The 19,790-nt window shown below is 54.9% G+C and overlaps 2 protein-coding genes across 2 annotated transcripts; one reads left to right on the top strand and one right to left on the bottom strand.

Annotated features, from left to right (window-relative positions):
• Positions 1–223: 223 nt before the first annotated feature.
• PLICBS_004119 (uncharacterized protein) lies at positions 224–1,549 on the top strand (the record flags this gene model as incomplete). Its single annotated transcript, XM_065600422.1, has 1 exon — positions 224–1,549. One exon carries the CDS (start codon positions 224–226, stop codon positions 1,547–1,549), a length of 1,326 nt encoding a protein of 441 aa, XP_065456494.1.
• Positions 1,550–10,954: 9,405 nt separating this feature from the next.
• Positions 10,955–17,120, bottom strand: PLICBS_004118 (uncharacterized protein; the record flags this gene model as incomplete). Its single annotated transcript, XM_065600421.1, has 5 exons — positions 10,955–10,999; positions 11,128–11,265; positions 11,833–16,100; positions 16,156–16,768; positions 16,854–17,120. The coding sequence occupies 5 exons, from the start codon at positions 17,118–17,120 to the stop codon at positions 10,955–10,957; spliced, it is 5,331 nt and encodes a 1,776-aa protein (XP_065456493.1).
• Positions 17,121–19,790: the final 2,670 nt, after the last annotated feature.

The following is a 19,790-nucleotide window of genomic DNA, read 5'->3' as shown; positions in this document are numbered from 1 at the left end:
ACCCGACTGTTAGGGCTAGGGAACAGCAAACATGGACATTGTCTTTGAACCAGACCCCGTGTTAACCCCAATCATGATCCTCACCGGGGGGCCGACGGCAACCGATCTCGCGGCTGTAGGGATTATTTCCCTGGTACGCTGGACAGGGGGCGGGAGGTCGTTACTAGAGTACAACACGATGACGCCATACAAATGTACTAGGACTCCTGAGCAACGCGCCGCGATGTTGCGCGAGCGCGCCGAGGCGGACAACAACTGGTGCAATTGTGGCGGATACGGACCCTGCGCCTCCCGAGGCGGTGAGTTCAGCAACCCCGGATGCACAGGATATCCCATGATGCGGACGGCCGTCGTGGCCTGGCTCGACCATGTCAAGGGCTGGGAGGTCGGGGGAATCTTGTCGCACATCGCGATGGTGATGAAAAAGGGGAACAACAACTCTCGCACCGTCGCCACCGGCATTCGGGCATTCATCGAGGACCCCGCGGTCCAAGAGGTGATGCGCGACATTGACACTGGGCGGGTGCAGTTGGGCGCCAGAGCTCCGCTCGGCGTGCAGGGTCCCCTACTTGGCATGTTGGGGATCGAGTTGGAGGACGACGTCGTCATGTCTGTCTACGATCTGTGCTGGGCGGCCGGGATCAGGCCCGTCTTGGTCGGGTTAGCCCTCGAGTGGTCTGCGCCCACCGGCAGCACCATCGACAGGCGCAGAAGGGTGTATGCCGACCCAATATCGGGACCGTTCCACCACCTGCTCTGCAAGCTGCAAAGGGAGTACTCTGATCGGAGCACGAGCTCGTGGGGCCACCACGTACTCTTTTCACTGCTCACGGCAAACATATTCAACGCGGTAGAGCGTGCGGTGGCGCCTACGAAGTCCATCTGGGACTGTTGGCGGCCCACGTTCGCCGACGCAGCCATGTTCAGGTCCTGGACGTCAGGGGCCGGGGCCGCCGGCGCGCCGGGCTGTCGCTCGACTGCGCGGGGCGGGGGGTCCTGCGTCAACCACCACGTCGAGTGCGGAGCCATGGCGATGCTCCGCGAGCCGCTGACGGACGGCGGCGGCAACGCCTCAAAGTCGGCCTTCGACGTGTGGCCCCGCGAGATACGCGATGTGGTCGCGCGACGGACATGTTCCTACGCGCGCGACTGGGAACCGGCCACGGCCATCCGAGTGCGGTTGGCCGAGTCGTCGCGCTACCACGCCCGAGGCGCCGAGGTAGAGTGCAAGTGCGACACCGCGCCGCCCACCAGCGACGACGCGGAGAAGTTCCTCCGCGACGTGTGGTCCAGGTCGCTGTCCTGCACCGCGCCGAGGAGCGGGCGGGCAAGCGTGTTGACGTCGACGTTCCCAGACCTCCCTGACTGGCACAAGGGAAGGTCGCCGCTGGCGGTGGTGGTGGATGCACGGACAACGCTGGGGCGCCATGAACCTCACAGCGGGTGTGGAATCGAGCGCGTCAGCCCACCGGATCCGCCGCCGCCGCAGTCCAGCAGATCCCCTAGCCCCCGCAGGCGCAGGCATGTATACTGGGACGACACGGACTGACGGCTGCTGGTGCCACACCCTACTCCGTTCTTTCGCGTTTGTTTCCTATAGCCCTAATAGCTGGCCAGTCTCTATTACCGATATTTTCTTTTGCGGACGGTTGGCAGCCTATTAGTATGGAAATAATTTGAGAACCTCCAATTACCCACGTGCATACACGCATCCATCTCTCTTTTCCTGAACCCACGCTGTGCATGGTGGACGTTACTGGTGCCTGCGCAGGCCACAGGCCACGGCGGCACAAGCAACAGTGCTGCCTCGACATGTGATGAGAGCGCCACCGGCACCAGGGCTGGATTTCGGGTTAGGGTTGAGCCTTGCGGGGAGGCGTCGCTGATCGAGGTTTTCGAGGATGCCATCGTTGGTATGAGCACTGCAATGGCTTCGGGGAGCTTCGATGGTTCCAGTTCCGAGTACGCGAAGTTTAAGAGGTGGGAACGGTTGTGCAAACTAGACACGCCATCACTGGGCCTAGAGAGTGCAACGGCCCAGGATGAAGAGACATGTTTGGCACCTCAGCTTTCGCAACCCGCTGGAGGGGATTGGGTGGATGAGACTGCACTTATACCGTCGTCTACGCCCTTTTTCGGGGTAGACGGTAACTTTGCGCCCTTTCCACAAAATGTAAATGAGCTCTCGGCCTTTCTTGGGACTGATTTTGGGTTGAGTTTTGGCAGGCAAGCTGAAGACTTTTCGACAGGGAGGAGTTCTCCGAGCACATGCAGCTAGCCTGGTGGCAACGCTACGATGCTAACGTAACAAAACAGTGACCATGGTACCCGGCGTTGCAGATAGCAACGTGCATGGCAAAGAAAACACGAAGATATCTCGCGACGTCGCTGTTTAGCTACGCGTCTGAGTAGCAATGGTGCCTTCGCATTTTTTTATGCTACCATTCCAGGAACTGCTGCCCATCATCGCCATACTGCGAGTTGTTAAGATTTAAGTACTGGCTCCCCAATTGGCGCCCAGGCGCCAATTTTAAAGGCAATTGCTAGATGGGCCGAACCACTTTGCTACACGGGCCGCGTTACACGGGCCGTGTGGCTGAACTCCCAAATCTGGCAGTCGCGCATTCCATCTGGCACTCAAGCCACACCCAGAATTTCCTCTTGGACGGGGTCCGAAAAGACACACGAAGGGCCAGACCGAGTTGGATCGGTTCAAGTTGGTTTGTCAAATGAATAATACGCCAACTTAAGCTAGTTAACTAATTTCTCGCGAATACCTTATGTATCATGTCCATACTATGGCCGCACGTGGATACAATCGTCGCGATTGTCTTCTCCAGAACCCGAAGGGGCCGGAGTCCCTGAACTGGCTAGCCGCTGACGGGAGCTTTGCCGTCTGCGCTTCAGCCGAGCCTCCTCCTTATCTTCATCCGAGACAGTCTCCCAGTCTGACCGTTGTCTCCGTAGGCTCGGTTGCCTCCTGCAGCCAGATTGCCTCACGCCTGTCTGCTTGCCAGGCCCAAGCAAGCCTGACTTGCGAGTGGGCTTCCTGCCTGTCATAGTTCTGCCCACTGTTGCTCCGGTACGGCTCGGCGGCCGAATCTCCATGCTCTTAGGGACAGTCTGTGCTGCATTATTCGGTCGGCCTCGGAGACAGGTTGCGATCTTCGGGTCGAGGATTCGCCGGTAGGGATTGTGCGAAATTGGCTCCAGAAGGTGCCACCGAGGGTGAACATCCCATTTCGCCAAGGGCGTGCCGACTTCTAATTTGTTGTAGATTGTATGGCTGCAAGGAATTCCCAGCTGCCACGAGACGGAACAAGCCTCGTTGCAATCCCCGATCGGCTCTGGCCAAGGTCGTGACCTGCTTGGCATCGATCTCAAAGCGCGACGGTGTTCTTTGGTAACAAGCTTGAGTCCCGGCTCTGACATCACGGTGCGAAGCTCTCCCAGATACTCCGAACCGGACCCAGAATACATACCAGAGGTCAGCACCTCGTCTTGCGCACAGGCATCAACGAAATCTCGCTCCTGATCACTCAGCATAGCCTCGATGGCCTCGACCAGCGAGTACAAGTTGCTCATCCCATTGAGCAAGTAACTCTTGACATTGTTGTTGCTGGCCTCGGTGCCAGAAGTCACCCGAACCCCGAAATTCCGGTACTTCTTGATGAAGCATTGTGCCCACTGCGCTCGTATGGGCAGGTATGTCCTGTAAAGGTACATGAGTATGCCTTGCTGTTCGTTGAACTCGTCACATAGCCGCGCCCAGGCATTTTCGTGCCCTTCTTTTGTCTCGGCAAACGCAACAAACTTCCACAGCTCGAGGACGCCACGGTAGTTGTGCGGCACAGGCGCAGCCTCGTTTCTCTTGGGCACGGGGCCCTCCTGTCTCCCAGCCGCAAGCACAGCTTCCATATCCCTGGGAGTCGACGCTACCCGCGTCTGTTCACTGCAAGAGCTACCACCACCGTCGCTTTCGCCATGTTCCTTTGCGTCCTTCCACTTCCGTTTCGCATTGAGAAGAACGTTTGCGTTGATATGGTGGATACATAGCTGTTGCTGGCTGTCGGGATACTGGCTATCCAATGCGTCCTTCATTGCCTGGTCGTAGTCGGTGATAACAACATCTGGTGGCGGGATCCCATGCCTGTCGGTTATTTCTTTGGCCCCTTCCGCGAGGAATTGGAAGCCTTCCCGTCTCTCGTTGTCGATCAAACCGAATGCGGCGTTGTAGATGGACTTCAGGCAGGTCTGCCCGGTCACCTGGAAGAGCGGTAGCTTGAAGCGGTTTGTATTGTATGTGTTGTCGAAGCTCATTGTTTCCGGAAAGCGCTTCCACATTCGGAGACAATATGGGAAGGTCCACAGCAGACCAACAAGGCGGTCGGGCTCCGTCGTTGACCACTTGATGATGTATGGAATGCCCCTCTCGTCAAACAGCTTGATCAAGGCGGCCGTCGGACTCAATCCTCCGAGCTTTTCACGGCGCAAGCGTGCCCGGGCGTTGTATATGTCCTTTCTCGTGTAGTGCGTTCCGAGATGCTTTTGTTGAACGATGCCACGCACATCGCGCGCCCTGATCCCAACGCGTCGGCTTGTCGCTTCAATTGTTGCTTTGACAGAGTCAGTAAGTCGCCGGTGGACTGGGTGCGCCGAGAGACTCATGCTATGGTCGTGGTTGTGCTGGCTGTGCTGAGGGTCGGCAAACGCCCGCAGAGTCCACATGTAGTCGTTCTGTTCCAGGGCCTCGGCAATAACTTTCCACTTACAACCACACTTGCGCGACCGCCTTTGGCGGAGACCTGCGCTACTTGATGTACGGGGCTCGCCATATCGATCGCACTGGAATACATATCTGGTCTTCCGCACTCGACTGCCGGAACCATTGCGCCTGATAACGCCAAATCTATTTTCTTTCGTTGACGTGGGATTGCAGGGCCTCAATCGATACCGCGGCAGGGCCAGGCATTGGCGGGTTGGGGATAGGTATCAAGGCATCTTGACTGGGAGACCCCGTGTCAGATAGACCATCACATTCCTCGTATTCCTCCTGCCGCGTTGGCGGAGGCAGCGTTAGCGGTGTCAATGGTGACGTTGGCACGGCCGCTGATAACAAGTCATTGGCGCCCGGAGCAACCCGCTCCACAGCAAGCGTCGGGCAATGATGGGCCAGTTCGAGTGCGACTGCTTTGTCCAACTTGGCTTGCTCTTGGGCAAAATCTAAGGCAGATCGAAAATAGACCGGTGTTCTCGTGCGCTGCTCCACATCGTCTAAATTTGCCTGCTTTACCTGCTCTCGTATGCGGGCTCTCTCAAGATTGTCGGGACCAGGAATGAACGAAGTGAACAAGCGCCGTGCGCCACGGCCGCGGAACCAGTCGTCTAGGAAGATTTGTGACTGCCGCAATTCCCAATAGGGCTCATCAATTCCTCGATTACCGTGTGGCTTAGGAAGGCTGCTGAAATAGTTCTCTGGCCATGTCGCAAACAGATTGTACAAGGCGTTGTCGTCGCCATCGCCGTAGTGAGGCTCAGGGTCAAACGCAGCGTGCAGTGCGAGAGCCGCGATAGTCATGTCGCTGGAGTCGCTGTGGTGGGTGCCGAGCTGGCAATAGGAGCTGTCTGCTCTATCAGTTCGGCACCGGCAAAGGCAGTTGTCTCGTTAGTGTCGACGATGAAATTTAATTGCTACGATAGTTACAGATGGCGGTTAATCAAACGGCTGGGAGCAGATAACTATTCATTACTGCCACAGGAGCAGCCATCAGGCAGGAGGCAGGCCGGCCCCCCGCTGGAATGTACGAGTGCCCGATTTGGGAGTTCAGCCACACGGCCCGTGTAACGCGGCCCGTGTAGCAAAGTGGTTCGGCCCGTCTAGCAATTGCCTTTTTTTGAAGCTACATGGCGTTTCACGTTACTGACCATGTGCAAACGCGTACCTTTGAGCACGTCCTAACGTGCTGCCGGCGAGTTCCAGCGCGAGGTGCTGCATTCCTTAGACCGCGGCGCTTCCTGTAACTCCTCTTAGGCTTCGTAGTAAGCTTGGCAGCATCCATCGACATGATCATGAGCAGCTGCAATGGCCGACTGGAACTCTCCATGTGTCGCGAGTTCTATTGAGAGTGATTGCAACCCGCTCGAATTGCACGCAACGCCAACGCCAACGCCGACTGGTAATTCACGAACGGCATCGACATCAGCGACACAGCCCCCAACAACAACAACATCAACACCTCACCCTGCCGCAACACAAGCCAAAGATGAGTGTGACGCTCGCCTGTGGAATCACTTCCCTGGCTGGCTATGGTCAAAGAGATCAAAAGACATGCCTTCGTGGGCCTGGGGTTATGAATACGACATCCAGAGGGGAGCCGAACGCCGGTGGGTTTGCAAGATTTGCGTCACTGAAAATCGTCCTGTTCCTGCACATTTTCATGCCAGCGGCCTGCAGAACGCCACGAATCACCTCTTCGAGAAGCACTCAATTTCAGCTCCCTCGGAGGAGACAAAGTCCGCGAAACAGAAGAAGCTGGAGGGAAGCGGCAGCCGGCAGGGCTTCCGGTCGATTGCAGATGTCCTGAGTCTCGACCCAATGAAGCCTACAGAGCAAGCACTTTTCAATCGCGTCATGAAAAGTTTCGACCGGAACCACTTTCAGACTCTCGTCATGGAATGGATCGTGAGCAACAACCTCGCCTTTGCGACAGTGGAGCACGCGGAACTGCGGGCCATTTTCGAGTACCTCAACCCGTCTGTCGGTATTCGCGACGCCAATTTTACGGCTGACAGTATTCGCTCGAGAGTCTTGTCGGCGTACAAAGAACATAAGGAAAGGGTCGTTGAAGTCCTCCAGCAGAGCTCGGGGCTTTGCACACATGTGTGACACAACATCCCCGAGGTTTAATGCTAGCCAGTACATCGGCCAAGTACACGCTAGGAGTGGTGACATGAGCCTCGCCAAGAACCCCAGGGATCTCATTCCCCCTTAGGCCTAGAAATCGCCCAGCTTTTTATTAAGGCAACTACTAGATGGGCCGAACCACTTTGCTACCCGGGCCGCGTTACGGCCCTTACGGGGGCCGTGTGGCTGAAATTCCCAATCGAGCAGTCATGCATTCCCATGTCGGCTTCAGCCACGGGGCAGGGAAGAAGTTCCTGGTTCTAGGGTGTTCTGTTGGCGAGGCAGGAACAGATAATGACGGACCCGGCCAAAGTGGCCCTACAATATCGTGTCCAGGCAAAAATAACAATACATTCATGTTTGGCTAGCACTCGAGAGCCGCCCTCGGCGACATGCCACTCTCTTCGGAACTGGGCAAATTACACTCGCACAATAATACACTCCTGGCCGTTTTCCTCGCCACCAGAATTTGACAAGGCTGACGGTGCTGGTGCTGCAGGTCGCTTCCGGGCACTTTGCCGACTGCGTTTCGGCAGATCGTTCTGCTTCTCTTCTTCTGAGATGGTCTCCCATTCTGACCGTGTCCTCCGTATGCTGGGTTGCCTTCTGCAGCCAGCAGCCAGCTTGTCGCACACCTGTCTGTTTGCCCGGTCCAGGAATAGCTGACTTGCGAGTTCGCTTTCTGCTTTGACCAGCTTTGCCCACTGCCGCTTGACTGCGTCTGGACGGCCGAATTTCCATGTTCACAGGTGCAGGCTGTGTGGTGGTTTTTTAGCCGGCCTCGGATGCACGCTGCGATTTTAGGGTCAAGAATCCGACGACAGGGATTACATGAGTTTGGTTTCCAAGATGCCACCGAGGGTGAACATCCCGTTTCGTCAAGGGCGTGCCCCTGCTAACGTTGTGTAAATTGTATGGCAGCAGGGAATCCGACACGGAACAATCCCCCTTGCATTCCTCAATCGGTTCAGGCCAAGGACGTGACCTGCTTGGTATCGATCTCAGTGCGCGTCGATGTTGTTTGGTAACAAGTCTGAGTCCAGACTCCGACATGTCTGAACCAGGGCCAGAATATGTACCGGAAGTGAGCACCTCATATTGCGCACAGGCATCGATAAGATATCGCTCGTGATCGTTCAGAATGGCCTCAATAGCCTCAACCAGAGAGTATAAATTGCTCATCCATTGAGCAGGTAGCTCTTGACGTTGCTGTTGCTGGCCTCGGTACCAGACGTCACACGAACCCCGAAATTGCGGTATTTCTTGATGAAGCATTGTGCCCACTGTGCTCTTATGGGCAGGTATGTCCTGTAAAGGTACATGAGGATAGCTTGCTGGTCATTGAACTCGTCACACAGCTTGGCCCATGCCTTCTCGTGTTCTTCTTTTGTCTCGGCAAACACAACGAACCTCCACGGTTTGAGGACGCCACGATAGTTGTGCGGAACAGATGGCCACGTGCGTCTGCTTACTGCAAGAGCTACCACAATCGCTTTCTGTTGGACGGATGCTTCTAGAAGGTTCTGTGACGCTGTCGACATTTGCCAGCTTCGTCTACTTGAGACGCAGCCTTCCACTCCTTTCTGTAGCTAGAGATGAATAAGTTCATTCACTCTTTTCCAGTCTGTGTGTGCAGACAACACTTTCCTCACTTTCTTTTGCGTCCTTCCACTCCCGCTTCGCATTTTGGAGAAGGGATGCAAAGCTGTTGCTGGCTGTTGGGGAAGTGGCTGTCTAGAGCTTCCTTCATCGCCTGGTCGTAGTCTGTGATAACAACATGTGGTAGCGGAACCCCTTGACTCTCGGTCAGTTCCCTGACCGCTTGTGTGAGAAACCGGAACCCTTCACGTCTCTCGTTATCGATCAAACGGAACGCCGCATTATGGACGGATCTCAGGCAGGTTTGCCCCGCAACCTGGAAGAGCGGTAGTTTGAAAGCGGTTTGTATTGTATGTGTTGTCGAAACTCATACTTTCCGGAAAGCGTTTCCACATTCGGAGACAGTATGGGAAGGTCCAGACCAGGCCAACAAGGCGGCCAGGCTCTGTCGTTGACCACTTCACGATATATGGAACGCCCCTCGCATCAAACAGTCTGATCAAGGCAGCGGTCGGATCCAAACCGCCAAGTTTTTCGCGACGCGAGAGTGCCCTAGCGCTGTATATGTCCTTTCTCGTGTAGTGCGTTCCAAGATGCTTTTGCTGAACGATGCCACCGACATCGCGTGCCCTGATCCCGACTCGTCGGGTTGTCGCTTCAATTGTTGCCTTGACGGAATCAGCAAGTCTCCGATGGATTGGATGCGCTGAGAGACTCATGCTACGGTCGTGGTTGTGTTGACTGTGCTGAGGGTCGGCAAACGCCCGCAGTGTCCACATGTAGCCGTTCTGTTCGAGGCCCTCGGCGACGACCTTCCACTTGCACCCGCACTTGCGCGACCGCCTTTTGCGGAGACCTGCACCCCTTGATGTACTAGACTCGCCGTAGCGATCGCATTGGGACACGTATCTGGTCTTCCGCATTCAACTGCCGGAATCGTTGCGTCTGACAACACCAAACCCGTTTTCCCTCGCAAATTCGTTGACGTGCGATTGAAGGGCATCGGCCGATACCAAGGCAGGGCCAGGAATTGGCGGGTTGCGGATATGCACCGAGGCACAGTGACTGTCAGATGCCGTGTCTGATAGACCATCCCATTTTTCGTACTCCTCTTGCGTTGGTGGCGGTGGGGGCGGCAGCGCCGACGCTGACGTCGGCAATAAGATCGCTGATGTTGTGTCGCACAGAGAGCCAGTTGCACAACATCTGCACTCAGTATGTTCGTCCGCGGAAGCCGATGCTATAATCCGTGTATTAAGGTCGAGCGCCTGCATGCGTTGTCCTTTGACTTCGTTGAGGTCAAAGCTCAAACACTGGTTGCATATATTTGCACACCAGCTTCATTTACATGGATTTTGCACCACAAAGCAAATATTTCCTTTGTGTATAAAGAGCAGCGCACCGTCGTGCGTTTACAGATAGCTCTTCAAGATAATTCTCATCAATTAGCACGATGCCAACTGTGATCGCTGTGGAGCCAATTGTCTGACATGTTGGGTATTGGCAGCCTGGAGCAGCTCGAGGCGCGGCAAGCGTCGGGCAATATTGAGCCAATTCCAGAGCTAGTGAAGTGTCGAACTTGGCCTGTTCGTGAGCGAAATGTAGAGCGGACCGGAAAGTGACCGTGGTTCTCGTGCGTTGCTCGATACCGTTTGAATATGCATGTTCGCGCAAGCGCTCTCTCTCAAGCTTGTCCGGGCCTGGAACTACAGGGGTGAACAGCCGCCGCGTTCCGCCACCGCGGAAGCAGTCGTCCAGGAAGATTCGTGACCGCCGTAATTCCCAATAGGGCTCGTCGACTCCGCGATTGCCGTGTGGCTTAGGAAGGCTGCTGAAATAGTTCTCCGGCCATGTCGCAAATAGGTTGTACAAGGCGTTGTCGTCGCCATCGCCGTAGTGAAGCTCGGGGTCAAAGACAGCATCGGGTGCGAGAGCAGTAACGGTCATGTCGTGACTTGGATTGCGGAAGGCTGAAGTGGATTTCGTCTAGGAAAGAGACCTCATATGGCGCATTTGTGTACGATGACGATAGAATGCAGTCGACAATATTTCGATTGCTTGAGCGACTCCATACGGATGGCTGGTAAGAAGCACCGGAACGAAAGCCACCCATCTGGTGGAAGGGGCAGCGCGCGTGGCATGGAATGCAGGACTGCCCGATTTGGAAGTTCAGCCACACGGCGTCCGTAGCGCGGCCTCCGTAGCAAAGTGGTTCGGCCTGTCTAGCAATTGCCTATTCCACGGCCCGGGGGGTTGGCGGCTGCCGTGTCGAAAACCATGGGTTCCAATTGAGCTGCATTTGACGAAGTCCTTGTATCGTGGACTAGTAGCCATTAGCCAACGTCCCCGATGGGACATAGATAAGCACGGAGCCGGGCAAGCCGACACCGCAACGACAGCCAAACAACAAAGTAGAAGATTGGGCGGCCCTCAGCGATCGGCGATCACTAATTAGGACCGCCGCCTCGATGTATGAATGTTCCCGTGGACTTGCTTCTGAGATTGCCATCAGTGACTATCTTACGCATGGCATTCCATCGTGATGGCTTTCTCCAGCACGTCTCAAACCCTGGAATGGACTCGACATTGAGTGGCAAGTAGTGCGGCTCTATCAGTTTGCTAACCTGATGACCTCTGCTGGTATGGGCGTCTTTGTCATCGCCGTTGTCGTCATCTGCTTTGCGCACCAGGTCAGGAGTCAGCGGCGACGCCTCCATATCCACGCGTGTTGTTTTGAGCAGTTCTTCAGCTGCCTCGAGTTTCTGTATGCGAACTGGTATTTTGGGATCGATCGGACCGCATACAGCGTCGTTCTGCAGAAGAAACTTGACTATATGTTCGTGTTGGGCGACTGCCGCAGCTTGAAGGGGGCTCCTGTAGAGACCCCCATGTAGGTTGATATCAGCACCGCGTTCCACTAGGAGCTGCACAAGCTGCAGACTACCATTCGCGCATGCGGCTTGTAATGCTGTAGAGTATTTGCCTCCTTGCCGATTGACGTGAGCGCCGTACCGCAGCAGAAGCAAGGCCATGGCAACAGAACCTCTTGCTGCTGCCGCTTGGAGGGCAAACCCGTATCGATCTCCAGGCACGTTCACATCAGCGCCTTTCTTGAGCAGCAGTTCAACCACTGTAACACTGCATTGCAAGACTGCCGCATGTAGAACACTGCCGAACTTGCCTCCCCTGGCTGTGGCGTCTGCCCCGCGGTTGAGGAGGTAGCGAATCGTTCGGTCATCGCCCCGTGCTGCAGCGGCTCCAAGCGGACTGCCATATCTCCCGCATGACGACGTGTTCACTGAAGAGCCCGCCTTGATCAGAGTTCTTACAATCCCAAGGCTGCCGCGGGCTTCCGCCGCAGCCAGTTGCAACGCAGTACCAAACGTCCCTCCCTGTGCCGACATGACGTCTGCGTTCTCTTCCAACAGCCGCGTCAATGCGGCAAAATTCCTGCCTTTGATAGCGCCAAAGGCCGCGTTCGGGTAGTTGTGGTTTCCAACGTTGACCTGCGCCCCCTTCTGCAGCAGGCATTCGAGATATACCATGTCTCCGACGAATGCAGCAGCGCACAACGCAGTGCCTAGTCTCCCACCAATTTTGTTGACGTCGGCCCCGCCATTAAGGATGTAGTAGAAGGTATCATCTTCCCGCCGAGCCATGATGCAATTTTGAAGCGCATTTCCCCAGGGACCGTAGGCGAGGTTGACGTCAAAGCCGCAGTGGCTTACCAACTGGGAGATTAGAGTCGCGCAGGCGCCGATAACCGATTCTGAGACGTTAATGCCGAGCCCCGTCCCCATGACGCTACCTCCCAACCCCCCGACTTGATTGTTCCGCGCACCACGAGCGTATAGTTCGTTAATCACATCGTAGGCCCCCTTCGTGTACGCAGCCTGTAATGGTGTGTGGAACATGCCACCAGTCGCATTCGGATCCGCGTCGTAGCTGATTAAGATCTTCGTGGCTGCAAGATCGTTCGTGTAAGCTGCTAGTTGGAGTGCAGTGCCATATTTGCCGCCAACAAGATTGGGATCAGCCCCTTGTTCGAGAAGCAGCTCCATGACGCGCGTATCGTCCCAATGATCCCAGATTGCATGTTGGAGTACATATGGGAGCTCCAAGTCGAGTTTTGCGTTGACATTGGCGCCGTGATCGATGAGCTTGTAAATGATGGCCTTCTGCTCCTCGCTGACGCGCAAGGAGCTGGCTGCGACAAGTGGACTGCGGTACCAACCCCGGCTGGTGTCTTCCACATCAGCTCCTGATTCAAGTAAGATGTTGACAGCTTCCAAGTGGCCTTGACTGGCCGCAGCTTGCAGAGCGGAGCCTAGGTAACCCCCGACCTCGTTGACATCGCAGCCCATCTGTAGCAGCGCTCTCAGGATGAAGATGTTGCCGCGGTATGCGGCAATCTGCATAGCAGATTGCCAAGGCGCATGCTCATTTGACACGGATATACTGGCCCCGGCGTTTATCAGTCGATGGACGTTGTTTTCATGGCCGTGCCAGACGGCCGTCTGGAGCGCAGTGATTGCGCCCTCCTGCAAGCCATGTGCGATAGTCCCCCACAAATTTTTGGGCTCAATTTCGATATTCACGTCGGCGCCGCGTCCTAGCAGCACGTCGACAAGATCACCATCTTTGTGCGTCGCTGCCACCTGGAGTGCCGTGTACACGGTCTCGTGGCGGAGGTTGACTTGGGCACCACGATTGAGCAGCAGCTCCACCACCTCTCGGTCCGCTCGGCGCACGGCATATAGCAAAGGAAACCCATAGCAGTGGCAATCACTGCTTGTGACTCGGTTCGGATCAGCGCCGGCGTCAAGCAACGTCCTCACTATATCGAGGGACCGGGAATCCGTGTCGATGGCCGCTATCAGAGCTGTGCCATACCAAGAGCCGCTGTAGCAGGTGTCAAAGCCATTGTCACCGAGTTCGAGCAACAATGTGACAATCCCGAGGTGGCCTTTAGATGCAGCAGCCTGCATAGGGGTGGAAAACGAACTGTCCCTTCGCCGGCTGTTGATGATGAGATAAAGCTCAGGATCAGCCCCATTCTGTATGAGGAGCTCCACAGTGCTCGCATGGTCCCCCAGTGCCGCAGCAACAAGAGCCTGTGTGGTTACGCCAACGCCGAATGTAAGGCCCAACTCATAAAGAAGGCGAATAACCGCATTCTGGCCGGTAGATGCCGCAAGAGAGAGCGGCGAGCCCTTCACCCCGCCGTCAACCGCAGCATCCATGCCCGCGAGCACTAACACCCGTACAACCTCGACATGACCCCGTTGCGCAGCTGGGTAGAGGGCGTTACCCCATTGCTCATCGATGAACTCAACGTCGGCTCCGGCATCCAGAAGTGCATGAACGACGTCGAGATGTCCTTCTGCAGCCGCCGCTCCGAGGGCATGCCGATGCTTGCCGCCCAGCGCATTAACATCGGCCCCGAGCTGAAGCAGCAGTTGAACCGTATCGAGCCTGCCGGCGAGAGCGGCAAAGTAGAGCGCATCGCTAGACTTGTCGTCCTCATCATTCACCCGAGCCCCGTAGTCCACAAGCTCCCTTATGAGGTCAGTCATTCCATAATGCGCAGCAGCCATAAGCGGTGAACCTAGGCGGCCGCCCCTGGCATTGACGTCGGCTCCGTTCTCGATCAGACTTCGTACAATGTCCAGGTTCTTGCTGACAATGGCGCACACGAGCGGCAACTGGTACCAGCCTCCAAGACCGTTGGGATCGGCGCCAGCCGTGAGAAGCAGCGTGACTGTCGTTTCGTGACCTTTCTCAGCCGCCGCTGCTAATGGAGTACCGTACCTCTTGGATTTGACTTTGTGCTTGGCTCCGCGGATCAACAGGACCTCAACACTGCCAATGCGGCCCTCCAAAGCAGCGATCTGAAGAGCAGTCCCCTCTCTACCGCAGGTTGAGTTGACATCTGCGCCATGATCCAGTAAGATGTTTAGGACATCTCTGTGCCCCTTGGCGGCGGCGATGTATAAAGCTTGGTTAGTATCCAGAGGCTCTCTAACGCTTACATCTGCGATATTGTTGATGCTGAAGTCGTCATCGTTTGAAACGCAAGTCTGCGTCTCCAGCTCCCTGGCGATCTCTACCTGTTCGTGCAGTAGCGCATCGACAATCTCTACGTGTCCGCCTGCTACTGCTGCTCTGAAAGGCTCCCGGCGCTCGCTAGTCTGGTCCTTTTTGAGGAGCTTCTTGGCGACAGCACTCAAGCCAAAAGATGCCGCAAGATACAGTGGATAAAACTTGTCAGGCGTGAGGTGCTTGAAGAATTTGCGTCTGTGGCATACGTCTGTCCACGTTTCAAAATGGGTCACCGAATCGAGAAATCGCATGGTAAGGTCAGCAACTTTCACGTCAGGCTCGGTGACCTGCTCGCTCTTCCGTGCATGGACTGGCCATGCTTGCGCAGCGTATTCCAAGAATTTGTACCTTGTCAAAGGTTTCTCAACCGGCTCTTCGTCACCAGACAGTTCCCCGTCGAAATCGTCGTAGCAGAGATATCTCAGGCAAACTGATGCAAGGCGAGCCTCAATATCTGTGGAGCCGATCCAGAAAGTGGGATGAGTCCTCTTCACTTCCTCAGAGACAAGGTACTCCTTGACCGAGAAATGTGCGAGTGAAATGTAGCCTTCAGTCGAAACGGTCACCATCCCCCCCAGAATCTCCAAGATGTCGCGGGGGTCATTGTCAACGGCATCGAAATCCATCATACCGTTGTCTTCGGAGGGATCGATCGAGATGGCCTCAGCGAGTTCGGATAGGGTCAAGCTGCGTGCACCGCACACCAACCAGCCCAGTATCTTGCGTACAATGTATATATCCTCGGGATGTTCCTTCTCGATGCGCCGCAAAATCCGAAAGTATGTGCCATGGAGTGTTTTTGGGAGATCTGTCAGGGCCGCCCGGATGGCTTTGTCGTTCCTCAACTTGCAGAGCGCCTCAATCTGGCACGTCGCCCACTGAAACATGCCGTTGGCTCCCTCATCGAGCTTCTGTCGGATAATTTCCTGCAGGCCGGGATCCCGCAGCTTGAGCTGGCGGCTCGTAGTCTTTCCCCTCAGTTCTGAGGTGATATAGTTCGTAATGTCTCCGGCCACATCCGACTGGTCGATGGAGAAGAAGGGAAGACCGTCAAATGCCCGCGCGATGGGTAGCTCGTTACGGCTGGATACCAGTATTTTGACCGTCTGGCAACGCTCGTGCAATGTTCTCAGCGCATGGGTCAGACACGCGATGTTTTCAGAGCCTGCTTCGTCCAAGCCGTCAATGACGACAAAAATTTTCCTAAAATGGGACCCGACAAAAGTATCAAAGTGGTGGAGCAACTCATCAAAATCAGCGGAGCGTGTAGAGCAATCGTAGTACTGACCGAGAACGAAGCTCTCGATTTCCAAAAGGACGGCCTGATTTTGTCTTGCCAGGGACGCCAGAATGGTTCCGAGGATGGTGGATGGTTCCTGCTTCTGCGAGTCCCTGTAGTCGCAGTAGAAGTATGACAAACCGACATCTTGAGTCTGTAAATTTGCGTGGAGGTAGTTGATAACGGTCGACGTAAGGACCGTCTTGCCGGCTCCCGCTGCGCATGGTATGATGGTGAGCGATGTGATCGCCTTTTTCAGGGCACGACTTACGTATTGCATGGAGCCACAGAAAGGAATTGTCCTTACTCAGCCAGTCATGAAATGTATCTCCCTCGAGAAACCAAAACCCGGTACCGGCATGCCGGAGGCCTGTTGCTATCTTGTGGGAAGCAGCCACATTCGCCGGTGACAGCCAACTGGTCACCTTGGCGATGCGGTCACGTTCCTCAAATGCATCCAGATTTTTCTGACTCTTCTCAGTTGCAAGTGCGCGTAGCTCCATCTTTTGGGTTTCTTGACGTGTCATCTCCCGCTCAGTAAGGTCTGCCTCGACAGAAACAACTTCTATACCCTTCTTGATCCGTTCCTGGACCTCGCCGAACTGCGTCTCGAAAGGTTTCCACACGAGGCGGAGGGTGGCTGAGACGGTCACAACGTCCTTGAAACATCTCAAAGTCTTTGAGCGCGACGTGCCTATACGGAAGGTATCTCTCGCTTGTGCACAAAAGTCAAAGACGGCTCGGTACATCTCGGTCAAGCCTTGTCGTAGTCTGGCATTGTCCGGGTACAGCCGTGCATACCTCGGCATTCGATCGAGAATCTCTCCGATACTCTCAAGCATACCCGTCAATTTGGCAAAATACTCTCCAAACTGCTTTGCTAACTAGACAAGTCCCAAGCCGCGTCAGTCTCACAAGATGCACAGGTTCGAGGCGTTTAACATGTCTGGATGTTGCTCTGGAACTTACGTGAAGTATAACGCGAATGCCTCCCCATATCGGACAGAGCAGCTCGTTTGCATTTGCGAAAACATCGAGGCATTTTCCGTACTGCTCGATTCCAGCAACGAATAAAAGTATGGCGGCAGAGTGACGCCTCGTTGTCGACGCCTGCGCGTGGGCTTGGTCCGCCTCTGCAACTTCAGCTAAAAGAGCAGTTGCCAGCCTGGATGCCTCGAACAACTGCTTCTCTTCTGGCGTAAGCGACAGGGCAAACTCGCGCGCTGGCCTGTCCATTTGCTGGGAATCCGGTAGTTCCTGTGCTGCCAGCATGTTCTCCGAGACAGACGGCCGAAAAACTGTGACTCGATGATCTGACGTCCAAAGAACACTCAAGCGTGTGGGTGCTGCAAAATCGTACGGGGAGAGAATTACGCACGTGCCCATGCCGAAGAGCGATGTAGTGCAATGGAACGATTCTCTTCATTCATACATGCTGCGTCTGCAGGCCCCTGTCTGTCAGAAGGGTGACCCCCACTCTGTTGCTTGTAATGAGGGTCAAGGTGGTTAGGCATCTGTCTGAGCACGACAGGGTTTATCAACTAGTGCGCACAGGTCACATGCTAAGGTATTCCGTAGATCTTACCAATGGCGAGTTTTACTGAGAGCAGCCACCCCACTTGATTAACGCAAACAGGAACCATTCCACCGAGAGCACGATTCCGATAGCACAATTTGCCACTCTTCAAATTTCCTGTTCATTTTCTATTTTTGGTCAAGGGTATTAATACTCCCTGTTAGCTGACTGTCCTCTTTTTTAGGATGCCCAATGCCGTCTGAGCCTGCAACACACCGCCAACAACTCGAAGTAGAGGAGATTGCAGTGCCTTCTTCACGGTCTACCACCGCGTCCTTTTGGTAAGCGCCCTGTTATTGGAGTCAATGTAACCATCAATGAACGCCACGAATTGGACGCGCAACTCCCCGCTAGCCCCTGGCGAGGGGTTACGCCTTGTCGCAAGTTCTATGGTTGTTAAAACTGCACGGGCCCCCTTGAGCCATCGAGGCCGGGCCAAATAGTGCCTGATGGGAACCAGCCAGACCCAGCCGAGGCAGGCATCAAAGTCATGGCATGTGGAAGCCGGATTCCCTGAAGCTATCGTTACCGTTGGCAGGCAGCAATGTTGTCAACGGTCTACATGAATGAGGGGCTTGATATTGGCATAGAGCAACGTGAGAGGAGCCTGCTCTGGCGATAAGTGTAAGTAGCCGCACAGGTTTACTCGCCCTTCGCCCACCCAAAAAAGCCCCGTGAGCAGTGGGCCATTGTTGGCCGCGTTCCGCAAGAAATAGGCCAGTAGATCACTGACTTTAACACCTTGGCGTTTTCCCAACGTTCCACTAACGACCATCTCGTTGGAGTGCGCTCTTTACGTCCCAGGGTTAGCTATTTATGCCTTTAGCTGCCGGCCATGTCGAGCTCCTGGTAGGCGAAGCCAATACTAAATCCAATACCAAGTAGACCGTTTTGTGGGTTATTGTATTGTCTAGCATGATGAGCAGATATCGAGATGTCTTTTCGATCACCTAAGTTCGATGTTGAATGTGGTGCATGTACAACTGAGAAAACGTTTCTCCAACATGGAGTCCATACAACCAGACAAGATCTGGTACCTCCCCTGAGTTCCAGTAGTGACCCTTCGGGAGTTGCTCTCGCTCTTTTTGTGGCAGCCTATTATTGCCTAATTGGAGGGTTAGTGCTTTTACCCTTTCGATTCTTTCTCTTCGAACCTTCTCCCAGAATTCTAGGCCGCTTGCCATTACTTCAGTCAAAGGAACATTTGAGATCAGAATTGACAACGTTGCCGCATCTTCGATGGCCTGGCATGCTCCTTGTCCTGCCGTTGGCGCAATTGCGTGAGCTGCATCTCCAACAAGAATGACCCTGTTGCCCTCGGACATCCAGCTTGGAATACTGGGGAGAGAATAGTAAGGCCATATGGAGATAGCTTCGTGCCGCATACCCTCCAGTGCCGTGGGAACAATATCTTTCCATTCCCCAACGCCTTGTTTCAGGAGATCGAATAATCGTTCTCCATCATTAGCCAGACAATCCCACCCTTCTTTGGTTTGTTCGGTATATCGCAGCTGGGTGCCGACAACTATCTCCTTGCCGTCGAAGCTCTGCGGCAGCATGAGAAGCGCGCCATTCCTCCCGTGGAATATGGCAGGAAGAGAGTTCATGGACTCCTCTGTTTGTGCTGATACTCGTTGCTGCGTCACCGCGCTCAGAGCGAGCTGACCTGAGTAGACTGGGCCGTAGCCGGGACAAACGTAGTCTCGGACTTTCGAATGAATACCGTCTGCCCCAATGAGCAGCTTCGCGTGGCCTGTCAACCCATCGGCGAACTGGAATGTTACGCCGTTTTGGTTCTCCTCCAGCACACGAGATATTTGCTTCTCGAAGTGTATGGGTATGCCTCTTTCTGCGGCCAGATTTATGAGCTCAGTAACCACCGTGTGCCGATGTATTCTCATGGCGTGGTAACCGTAGCGAGACTTGCTGCCCATAAGGAACTGACTGGTTGTCTGACCAGCACTGTCTTTGAAGTAAATTATATCGAAGTTGTAGCCCTGCTTTTGGATTCGAGCCAGCAATCCTATATCATCGAGGATGCGCATTGCATTTGGCGCAAGCATCAAAGCTCCAGTGTTCTTCACCGTGGTGGTTCGTAATTCGTATACAACGCAAGAGACTGATACTTGCTGCAACTGTAAAGCAAGACTGAGGCCCTGGTGCTGCCAGTTAGTTCAGAGGAGATATAACACAATCGCTGGCAACCTCCAGCTGCCACATACCGCAATTCCAGCCCCAGCAATAGCAACATGGCGCTCAGTTTGGCTCATGGCGATGGCAGTATCGCGGCGTCGAGGGCAGTGTTTGTTTGTTGCAGGAGCTTGGTGTCA

This window comes from Purpureocillium lilacinum (genome assembly GCF_023168085.1).
Source record: "Purpureocillium lilacinum CBS 284.36 DNA, scaffold_3, whole genome shotgun sequence".
NCBI classification, from domain to species: domain Eukaryota; kingdom Fungi; phylum Ascomycota; class Sordariomycetes; order Hypocreales; family Ophiocordycipitaceae; genus Purpureocillium; species Purpureocillium lilacinum.
Note: the sequence above shows the minus strand (reverse complement) of the source record. Positions and strands in the feature narration are given on the sequence as shown.